At 39.7% G+C, this 12,023-nt stretch overlaps 1 protein-coding gene across 1 annotated transcript; it reads right to left on the bottom strand.

Annotated features, from left to right (window-relative positions):
• Positions 1-1,903: 1,903 nt before the first annotated feature.
• LOC143581824 (uncharacterized) lies at positions 1,904-2,898 on the bottom strand. Its single transcript, XM_077064514.1, has 2 exons — positions 2,434-2,898; positions 1,904-2,350 (listed from the first exon to the last, which is right to left on the bottom strand). Exons 1-2 carry the CDS (start codon positions 2,896-2,898, stop codon positions 1,904-1,906), a joined length of 912 nt encoding a protein of 303 aa, XP_076920629.1.
• Positions 2,899-12,023: the final 9,125 nt, after the last annotated feature.

Here is a 12,023-nt window from a genome sequence, read left to right as displayed (position 1 = left end):
CGCTGAAAAGACGGAAGCTTTCGACAAGCTTACATTTCAAATTGAAAAACTATGTCAGAGCTTGCCGATCAGGATGATGTTGTTGACCAATTGAAGGCATATTTTGCCGTTAGTCATGAGGAAGGTAAGGAGGATCAAGAGGACCCGAACGCGGACAGTGATGACGAGGATCTTCCGTTATAATTTTTACTATTACTTTAGAGACTTGTATAACTGATCATATGTATTCCTCCTTTTTCATGTAATCCTCTTTTGACTTGTTAAATATAAGAAGTTTTCCTTCACACTTTGTCTTGTGTATATAATATAAGTGTTAGATTGTAGGATCTTCTTAGTTGTCAATAAAGGATTACGCAAATTTTTGTTAAAGACCCGCGGGTCCTTTTTGGCACGCGGACCAGGAAATGTTTGTCTACTTAAGACTTGTAGATAAATTGAAACAAGATTTTTAATAAGAAAGGCACACAGGCCTAAATATATTACAAATGATGCCATTAGATGACTTCTTTTATTAATCTATTAGGGCGCGCTGGCCAAATATAAAGTAAGTAATAACAGAGCTTGCTTATATGTAGCATTTCTTCAATTGTGCAACATTCCATGTTCTGGGAATTTCAGTCCCGTCTAATTTTTCCAACTTGTATGCACTCTTTGACAATACTTCTTTTACTTTATAAGGGCCTTCCCAAGTTGGGGCCAGTTTACTCGGAGGTTCCTGACCTGACGTTTCGTTGTTGCGGAAGACAAAATCTCCCGCATCAAAAGTGCATTTCTGAACCCGTGAGTCATAATACTTTTGTAATTGATGTTTATAATTATGCCCGCGGATCACTACTAACTCTCTCCTTTCTTCTAGGAGGTCAAGGTTCATCCGCAACTCTTTTTCGTTATCATTATTCATCAACATTCATGCGGATGGAACCCCGATTTTAGCTGGAATCATGGCCTCAGTGCCGTAAGTCAGGCTAAACGGTGTCTCGGAATTGCATGATTTTTTCTGGATGCGGAAAGCCCAAAGTACATGGGGCAATTCTTCTACCCATCCAGTTCGTTTAACTCCTAATCGTGCCTTGATTCCATCTTTAATGGATCTATTCGCTCTTTCGACTTGGCCGTTGGCCTGCGGGTGGGCTACAAAAGTAAATACTTGTGTGACCTGAAGTTCTTTCAACCATGCTTGTAACCCGCTGTCTGCGAACTGAGTTCCATTATCACTAACTAGTTCTTGCAGGAGGCCAAAACGGCAGATTATGAATTCCCGCACGAATTTCTTGATGCTCGATGCAGTGATGGAAGCCACCGGCTTGGCTTCTACCCACTTGACACGTCCCGAGGCTTCTAGGAAGGGACCCATGATATCGATCGCCCACTTTTGGAACGACCAAGCAGATGTTACTGGCACTAACTCATTTTTTGGACACAAAGTATTGGGGGCATGGCGCTGGCAAGAATCACACTTTATGATTTCTTGCACTGCGTCCATGTGCATCCTTGGCCAATAGTACCCGGCGTTCATGAGTTTTGCCATGACCATTCTTGTAACCGCATGAAGACCACAAATACCTTCATGAACTTCTCTTATCAAATAATTCGCATCCTCGGCGTCTACACATCTTAGAAGTGGGCCGAGGAAGGATCTTTTGTATAAGATACCATCTTTTACTTGGTAATTCAAGGCTTTTTGTTTTATCTTCCGGGCTGCAGCTTTCTCTTCCAGGAGAACTCCTGATGATAAGTAAGCCGTAATTGGCGTCATCGAGAATTCAACACTGGTTTGCGTCATTAACATTTGATTCTGCGGAACAAATGGTCAATCAAGGACTTCTACACGATTGCCTTTAGCAAAGTGTTCAAAATTCGTTGAAGCTAACTTGCTAAGAGCATCCGCCGACTTGTTTTCACTTCATTTGATGTGAATGACTTTGCACGATAAAAATTGAAGGTTCAAATCCTTTGCCTGCGATAAGTACAAAGCCATCACATCATTCTTTGCCTCGTAAGTCCCATTGATATGTCCCGCAATCAGCATAGAATCCACCCGCGCTTCTAAATGCTTTACCCCAAGTTTTTTGGCTATCCGCAGGCCTGCCAAGAAAGCTTCATAGTCTACCTCATTATTGGTAATTTTGAAGTCCAACTTTATGGCATAACTAAACTCATGGCCTTCGGTATTAACCAATCTAAGGCCTGCGCTTGATCCTTCATTACTTGAAGCCCCATCCGTGAACAGTGACCAAACCTGCTCTCGTTCCGGAGGAATCGGAATTTGCTGCTCGACTAAGCATTCTTCTTCTTTGCTTTGCGGGACCTCTGTAACGAAGTCTACTTTACTTGTCCTTTGATCGCAGGTCTGGGTTTATACTCAATTGCATGTTCGATCAATTCTATCGCCCATTTTGCCAATCATTCGAACAATTCCGGCTTGCTCAATACATTTTTCAACTTGTACCCCCTTAACACATTGATGGGATGGCCTTGGAAGTATCTGCGGAGGCGCCTGGCGGCATAGACCAGTGCTAGAACCAGCTTTTCAAGCATTGAATATCTGGTTTCTGGCCCTGTCAAAGTTCTACTGACATAATAAATTGGTGTTTGAACATTTTTCCTATCTATTAGCAGCACGGCCCCAATGGCGATATCAGATGTCGAAAAATACAGCGTCAAGGGCTCTCCCACATGTGTTGCTGTTAGGATAGGCAATTCCATCAAACACTTTTTAACTTCTAAAAATGCTTGCTCGGCTTCTGCGGTCCACTTGGAATGTGCTTTCTTTAAACAATTCCTTAGAGTCGACACAAATGGGTGAGATTTAGCCGCATGATTAGCTAAAAATATGTTCAGAGCAACAAGTCTTCCATTGAGTGTTTGCACCTCCATGAGGGAAGAAGGTGAAGGCATGCGGGCCACTACCTAGTCTTTATCTGGGTTAGTTTTGAAGCCCGCACCCGTGACAATCATGCCCAAAAACTTTCCTTCCTCCATCCCAAATGAACATTTACTCGGGTTGAGTATCATGTTGATCCTTCTCAGAGTATCAAACATTTCTTCTATGTCCCGTAGCATTTGGTCTTCTTCAATGCTTTTTATAACCAGAGCATCCATGTAAACCTCTAAGTTTCGTCCAACATGATCCTTAAAGGCTTCGTCCATCGGTCGTTGATACGTCACACCTGCGTTTTTCAACCCAAAGGGCATCATCTTATAACAGAATGTGCCTTGGTTTGTGCGAAATGCTGTTTTATCCTCATCGTTGGCCGCCATGCAGATATGATTATAACCCTTATAGGCATCGAGAAAACATTTGAACTTAAACGGGGCTACCGCATCAACCTTAAACTCAATCTCGGGCAAAGGGTAACAGTCTTTTGGACATGCCTTGTTCAGATCTTTGAAATCTATGCACATCCGCCATGTTCCATTGTTTTTGGGAACAATTACCGGATTAGCCAACCAAGTCTGATACTTAATTTTGTGGATGATTCCAGTGTGTAAAAGATCTTGGACCTGTTCATTCATAGCTTTGGTCTGCTCGGGACCCATCTTGCGTTACTTTTGAACAATTGGCGTAAAGTTCGGATTCACTCTTAGCTTCTGCAGTCTTCCGCGGGACACTAGTAATGTCCGCGGGTTGCCAAGAAAATACGTCCATAATTTTTGTCAACAGTTGTTTCAAAAATGTTCTTACTATCTCAAAGATAGCAGGCCCAATCACAATCATCTGATCAGGGAACATTTTGTTCAACACCCATTTCTCAGGTTCCGTTCTTTTAACTTGTTTTGGCATCTTGCTTGGTTTTGAACTTTCTGCTGCAAAGCAATGATGATTTATGTAAATAATCGCTACTCCAGTGTGGGTCGGAACCCATACCTCACCATGAGCTGTATAAGGATGGCCATTGAAATCTCTGATTGCTTCACACCACAAAATAATGTTGTGTTTTGACTTAACTGGTAAAACCAAGAATTCAACATCTTCAGTTCTTGAATTTTTTCCGTCACTGAGTGTGACCGGAAAAGAAATTACTCCCCGTGGATGCATCACCTCACCTCCAAAGCCAGACACAGGTGCATGAAATGGCTTCAACCTCACCTTGTCTTCTTCGTCAATTTGTGCAAAGCATTGTTCATACCAAGGTTGCAAAAGTCGCTAGGCGGACCCTAGGCGGCCGACTGGGGAGTTGGGAGTACTCGGCCTTAGTCGGTGAGTACTTGGCCTTAGTCGGAGATTACTCGGGGATGGCTCACCGAGAAGTCGGCCTAGGCGGGGATTACTCGTTGAGTACTCGGCGCCTAGGCGCGATTTTTACAACCATGGTTCATACATTATATCCGAGGTACTTCTAGTATCAAATAAGACATAATGTGAATGGTAATGACCTATGAGGGCAGTAATTATCAACGGATTTTTGTTATAAGGACCTCCCTTGACCCCCAGGAAGATTACTGTAACATCACGAAAATTTCTGACCAAAAATACCAAATCTCAAAGTCCAAGGACGGAGCAGAAAGAAACACATCGCGTATCGCGATGGGCATATTTTTAAAACCCAAGAAACGGGCTGTCGGCGATACGCGACGAACCAAAACCAAACGTCATCGCGTATCACGATGACGTGGTCTGACAGTGAGATACGTGTCCCGCCACGTGTCACAAAGAGGCACCATGTCCTGCCACGTGGCACCGCGTCCGCCACGTGGTGTCACCTGGCGAAGCTACCGACGAGTCATCAACCCTACGTCGCGATATGCGACGGGGTCTTCATCAACCATCGCGTATCGCGATGGGTTCGTTAACCAGCCTACAAATAGGGGTCTTTGGCACCTTCATTTACACACCAAAATCCCTCTCTCTCTCTCTAGAAACTTTCTCTCTCTACCTCGATTTCCGTGCCACCGACCTGACAATTATAACTTCGTAATCCGTACCATATACCAATGACACCTCGAAGTTCGTACCGACAATCTCGATGACCGACGCACCTCGTTTTGAGCGCCAACCTCGTAGCGCGTGACGACCTCGTAAACTGTGCCGACCCTAGACGACCCGACGTTCCGCCTTGAAGTACGTGCACGACCCGACGACCCCCGAACGTTGCTTCGATTTGCATGACGAAGAGTTGTTGATCAAGATTCTCAATATACGTGCAAGCGTCGAAGTGCTGCCCGAGAATCTATAAAATAATAAGCTAAGCAAGGTAGGGGTTCTGTCCAAATAAAATATTATTATCTCAAGGCTTAGACCCTAATAAGGGGTATAGCCTAGACCTTGATCAAATTAAAAGAAAATAATAAAATAAGATTTCTTTATAATTAAAGAAATACAAAATTTTATATAAACAAATGTTATAACTAAAACATAACTTTTTTATGGTTAGATATAAGTATTCACATACATGAGGAAGTAGTTAAAATAATATTTCTTCAAGAATAAGAAAGATAAGTTTTACCTACAAGAGGTATAGTCAAAAACTAGTGTTTCTTTATGATTAAGAAACATAAGATTTTATATACAAAGGTAATAGACAAATGACGTTTCTTCTTGAAGAAGAAGCATATCATAGACATTTCTTCTTGAAGAAGAAACATAGCACATGATTAGCAAATAAAGATAAAGGATTCATGTCCAAAGTATCTTATACAAACAAATGATCAATCAAGGTTTAAGTTATCAAAACCAGACTAAAGGTCTGTAGCCGGATTAAGAGACGATCCGGGTATTTATATAAACCTATTTTATTATAGATCAATCAATCAATCAATCAATCATTCATTCATAAAGGTTTTCAAACGAGATCACCACATCATTCACAACAGATAGTCATAGGTGAATACGTTAACCTTTTTCAATCAAGATAAACGGGTTGTTTATCTTAAACAAAAACAGTCAAATAAAGATTTATGGGATTACGTGATCCTTATTAAAACACAAAATAGAAAATAAAACAAAATCAGACCGAGTACACATGTGTCTGGATCCAAACATAATTAATCTAGTCTATCATTCAAGGCTACGTGGCCGCAGACTAGAGATCATAATAAAAGTTCTCCAATGGGCATCAGTTCCCAATGGGCTTCAGTTCCCAATGGGCGGCAGTTCCCAAAGGGCGTCAGTTCCCGGAGAACCGTAATTTTTTATGTATGGCAAGTGGTACAAATCCCAGAAATAATAGACGTTTCTGCTTAGATTGTTTCACGAAAACTATCTTGTCAGTCAAAGAAAGATTTATAAAACGTTTTTAGAGTCAACGATTCACCAGCATATCGCTGGCATATTTTTTCCCCCAAATGTTACAGGAAATAAAGTTAGTACAGGTAGGAAGGAATTATAGCCATCCAAGAAGATAGATGCTCGCAAGGTAGAGATGGGTCAGTTTTAAATTATTAAAATATTACAAACAATATTCAAACAAGTTTTATAAATAAAACAAAGGTTTATAAATCAAACCCTCGGATATTTATTGTCCGAGAAGCTTTTTAAACAAATTAAATATTTTATAAGTATACAAATGTTTCAAAAAAGATATATTAATATTTTAATATAATTTCAAGACTTCCGCTAAACTCTGATGTATTTTTAAAACAGGTACCAACTATTGGTTACACGCCTAGGCCCTAAGTCGGGGTGTGACAATTACAGGTTCTTTCTTCAATTCTTCCTCATCAAACTCTCTCCTCTTTCCCCCCAATCATGCATCCTCCTTCAATCATGTGAACGTTCAAGTACTTAACATGTTTTTAGACGGGCCCTGGTTATCCTGTGAAGGAGCTTTCCCAGTCCCTTGTCTTGTATTCTTGACCAAGTGCCTAAGCTTTCCAGACTTGACTGCTGCCTCAATTTCCTCTTTCAAGGCCAAATATTCATCAGTATTGTGACCAATGTCATCATGATATGTGAAATGTTTTTTGGGGTTGAGAAATGATCTTTTCATCATTCGTTGAGGTGTTTTTGAACTTCATGTTCTCGGTGGTCAAAATTTCTAAGGGAGTCTTTTTTAGCGGGGTCCAATTGTTGACGCGATGTGTTGAGGAGCCTGCTTTATTCTTGTTACCTATCAGCGATCTTGCTCGAACTGTTTTGAGTTGTCCACGGCGGGCTGAAGCCTTGACCAAATTGTTCCCTTGGCCTGCCTATTTGGCTGCGGATTCCGAAATTCCACTTTCAATTTTGGCTTTGAACTGTCAGACCCTAAGGTCTTTTCAGTCCTTGCAAACAATTTTGCAGCAGACATAATATCATCCCACTCTTGGGGCATTCCATCCTTGCCAGCAAGAGTGCGGATCAAAGCGTTGCTTCGTACATTTTTGCGGAAGGCTCCCCGCAGCATATCCTTGCTGATTCCTCCGATGTTCAAGCTTTCATTATTAAATCGAGTAATGAAGTCTTCAACAGATTCATTATCTCGGCGAATAACATCTAAAATCTCTAACGGGTCACGAGCGCGCTTCTTTTGCTGACTGAATTGTTGGGAAATTTTTTTCACCAAATCATCCCAACTAGTAATCTGCCCATCGGGTAATTTTTCAAACCATTCGCGTGCCGCCCCAGTCATTGTTAATGCAAACATGTGACACCAATAAGGAAGAGTCCAACCACTGACTCCTCCTACTGCCACAAACTTCAACTAGTGATCACTAAGATCTGTCATTCCATTGTACTCCCCTAAAGAAGTAGGAATTTTTGCATTAACCAGGAATGGAGCTGTTGCGATACGCGCTATGAATTTCGACTTTTCAGCAAAGGCTGCGGGACAATACGGTTTTGTGAAATCTTCTTCCGCATCATTGTGGTATACAGTCTGGCGAACTACCGCCCGCGGGCGACTAGTTTCCTCTCTAGTATGAATTCTGCTATTACCACTGAAATAACTAATGTCACTTGGATGACACGTTGGATCATAACTGTCATACTAGATTCTGCGAGGACTGCATGTGAAAGAATAAAGACAATCACGCCTTCTTCTTTCAAAATCATCCTCTGAGGTTCTCTGCATTTGCAGACTGGTTCTTACTTGACTCCTCCAAACTGCGACAGAATGAGACAGAGATCTTCCAGACGCGTCATCAAAAATTAAGGTACGAGCGCAAACTCGCTTTTCACGAATCATACGCTGATATTCAGCTAAGGCGTTTTCTTGCTGAATACGTAACCATTCTTCAGGAGACTGGAATCCTTCAGGTCTAGAGTTACGATGATGAGATCTCGTCAATTCAGAATCATCATATCCATATTCCAGACCCAACTCTGTACGAGCTCGACGATTCTCACCAGTAACGTGTCCCCAAATCACCTGTAGTAGGTCCTCCAGGTGCTGTGACATCAACAGTACGTCTGACAGTTATCGGAATTTCCATCGGCCCTTGGGGATTTGACACATGTCGTATCGGAACAATGAAAACTAACACAATTCTAGCAAAACATGGATGGCGCCAATGAAGAAACACGGATCTAATCCCCTTAACATGTCTTAGATCCAATGAGTCCACAGGGTAAGGTACAAACAACTACTAACAACGATACGAGTCTGATCTCCCAAGTCCAACGACAGAAACCTACAAAACAGACACCGTGAGCTCGTTACGGGAAGGACAAGAGGGGGTTCTTCCCATGACCACCCTCCATCGTGAGAATAAGTACTATTCCGGTGAAGATAAAGTACTTAGAGTATTTAGAGTAGATAGTTGGGAGTACCTCATTGAGATTGTGAAGGTATTTATAGCCGAAGGATGTGGGAATATAATTGGCCTAGATGTCCGTTTCTAGAACATGCTCTCGTAACCGCCTAGACACATGTCTTCCTGTGATAGGTTGAGCTATACGGCCCATGTGCAATATTGTAACAACCTGGACACGTTTCCCTTTGTGATAGGACGAGATAAACCTGACCATGTGCATGGTTGTAACAACCTGGCCAGCTGTCCCAATAAAGGATCTTGGTATATCTTCTAGAAAATCGTTGGTTAATTACAGTTGTCCTATGACGTTGCCTTGTGGCAATCCTTGTGGATGAAAATACTACCCTGCGGATGGCTTCTAAGGGCGTCTGGATCCTCCCGCACGTAGTCTCTAGGATGTACCATTGTTCTTCCTTTCTCTTTGAGTCATGCGGGTGATCTATACGTCCCGCGGGTGGTATATGAGGAGTTTCCCTTTGACCCGCGGGTGATACTTAAGGGTATTTGGGTCTTTCTGGTACCCTACTTTTATAGGTCTAAAGACCCAAGTGACCATACAAAAAAATTAGCGACCTACTCATAATTGTTTTTGTGCCCCAAACTTATCTTTTTTAAATTTTAAGCCAAAATTTAATTTTTTTATTAACAATAACAATTAAGCTCATATTAGTTAATTGCTCAACCACGTTTACTGGAAATTTGGAATTAGTGGGAGTCGAACATATTAGGGTGATGGCGGCTTCACATGCTGTCAATGACACTGGTTATAGACCCAAAAAACAAAGATACACAATCATCAATCAACATTATTATAATTTTGATTGTTTCAACAATGTCGTCGATATGAAAATTCAAGAATTTGATGATACCTTTAATTCGATTAACACGGATTTACTTCAAAATATGTTGACTTTCAATTCGTATGATTCATTTTCCAAGTTTAATGCATCAAAGTTATTGAGATCGTGTGAGTTTTATCCATATGATTTTGATAATGAGGACAAAATTGTTCTTGCATCTCAACTTGGTTTGTACATTGATAGAGTGCTAAAAGATGAAAAATTTGCTAATATGAAAGGTATTACGGATCTTGCTAGAGTTATGGTGGAAACAAGGAAACATATCTCTTCTCATTTGTTTTATCGATTATTAAAGCTAACATTAGTTTTGCCTATTGCAACCGCAACGGTTGAGAGATGTTTTTCGGTAATGAAGATCATGAAAACAAATTTACGTAATTGAATTTGTGAAGTTTTTTTGAATGATTGTGTAATTTGTAGTGTTGAAAAAGAAGCACTTTTAAGTATTACGAATGAAGTTGTAATTGACCGTTTTCAAAAAGATAAAATCACGTAGTGATCAATTGTAATATGTATTTTTGTTTATCTTTAATAAAAATTTATTGTTTACATTTCTATACGTAGTTTGCTAAATGTAATTTTTTACTCAACCCGTTTCGGTTTGACCCAACCCTTTTTGGTTTGACTTGTTTGAGTTTGAATTAACGAGTTCTAGGTTGAAACTTTTTTTGCACCCACCGGCTAAATTTTCTGGACCCGCCACTGATTACATCAGTATCAATAAATGCATTTGGTAGCGAACTCTGTAACTACCGAAGTTCCCAGATCTTACCGAAGTATAAGATGCTTCTACATTTTATTTGTTTTTGCGATTGACCTTTTAGTTTACCATCAAATTTCAACAACCAAGTTGCTACTAGCTGGTAAACATGCAACTTTTAGTCATTCCACTACAACACAAATGGGAAAAAGCGACCGAATTTTGCGACCAACCAAAATGGTCACTAAGCTAGCGACCGTATTTGTGACCGGAATAAAAGCTGTGGCAAAAGTAGCGACCAAATCAAAATCGGTCACAAAAATAGCGACCAACCAATAATGGTCGCAAAATTAGCAACCGAGTTATTTCGGTCGTTAATCGGTCACAAATGTAGCGACCGAAGTTGTTTCGGTTGCGAAAATGGTCGCTTAATATTAAAATAAAAGAAATAATAAAATAAAAATTATTTTGGTCGCAAAAACGGTCACAGTTTTACCGGCCGAAGTTGTTTAGTTGTAAAATTAGTGACCAAAGGAAACTCGGTCACAAAATTAGCAACCGGGTTTTTTTTGCTCGCAAATATAGCAACCGAAATTGTTTCGGTTGCAAAAATGATGTTCTCAAAATCACCGACAAAATTGTTTGGTTACAAAAATAGCGACTAAAACAAAATTGGTTGTGAATTTTGCAACCGTATTTTCGGTCACTAATCGGTTGCATATGTAGCGAAACCGAATTTTTTCAGTTGCAAAAATGGTCAATAATTTAAAATAAATTAAATTGTTTAAGATTTACCGACCGAAATTGTTCGGTGGCCACACAATAAAATTGATTAAAAAAACGAAAGCTAAGTTGGTCGCACAAACAATCGAATATAACTTTCAAAATTTATCTGTAAAAATGCAATTGTTGGATTAAAAATATAATTTTCGAAGTAAATTATTTTTGACTTCACATTCCTCGCAAACCTCAATTAAAGCTCATTTCATAAACTTTTTAAACTTAAAATTAATTTTGACTTTCTTTCTTATCCGATGACCACCTCAATCAAAACTTGATCCGTATGTTCCCAAAAACGTCGAAATTGCAAATATAGTTTTAAAATTAAGTTATGACTAATGCTCACCGTTAGGGTTAATTCTTGTAATCGTCGATTATAGGAGTGTTAATCGGATCAGATAACGGGTTATTAGGTTCGGATTGTTCGAATTTGAAAATTTTAAAACCATATCTGAAATCCGATTCGATTCGAATTAGAGACATCCCTATCCAATTTGAATTGAATTCGAATGGATTCGATCGGATTCGGATAATCCGAAATAATCCGAATAACCCCTATAACAAAAATATAAACTTAAGTTGTATTAAGTAAACATACAAAACTGGAAAATAAAAATAAAATACTATAAGAACAAAGAAGTTAAGTAGTGTTAGAGAGTATAACGACAGAGTGTTATGCATTTTTGCCTATGGTGTGTTAGGTCAATTAAACGAATAATGAAGTTATGGTTATAAGGTTATTGTAAATGTTAGAAGACTTGGCTATATACACTAATAACATGTTATATATTAGGATATCCAAATAAGCCGAACTATCCGGAATTTTTGAAATCCATATCTGAATCCGATATGAATTAGTTATTCGGGTATTCAGATCGGATTATTCGGGTTTCAATTTCGGTTCGGATTTCAGATTTCTTGAACACCCTAGTCGATTATGATTAAATAGGGGAAAATAATGATTATTAGTCAGGTTCAATATTAGTAAATAAGGATTAGTTATGGACTAT

The sequence above is a fragment of the Bidens hawaiensis genome, unplaced genomic scaffold (assembly GCF_021521415.1).
Source record: "Bidens hawaiensis isolate Kalapana, Puna unplaced genomic scaffold, B.hawaiensis_p1.1 tig00031202_1, whole genome shotgun sequence".
In the NCBI taxonomy this organism is placed as follows: Eukaryota; Viridiplantae; Streptophyta; class Magnoliopsida; order Asterales; family Asteraceae; genus Bidens; species Bidens hawaiensis.
The sequence above is the reverse complement of the archived record's forward strand: the minus strand, read 5'-3'. Positions and strand labels throughout refer to the sequence as shown.

What these genes read in the sequence shown, in the direction of transcription:
- LOC143581824 (XM_077064514.1), bottom strand. Translation starts at nt 2,898, where the DNA reads ATGCCTTCACCTTCTTCCCTCATGGAGGTGCAAACACTCAATGGAAGA. An exon ending in GGGGGTACAAGTTGAAAAAT is followed by an intron (nt 2,351 to 2,433) that starts GTATTGAGCAAG and finishes GTATAAACCCAG; the next exon opens with ACCTGCGATCAAAGGACAAG.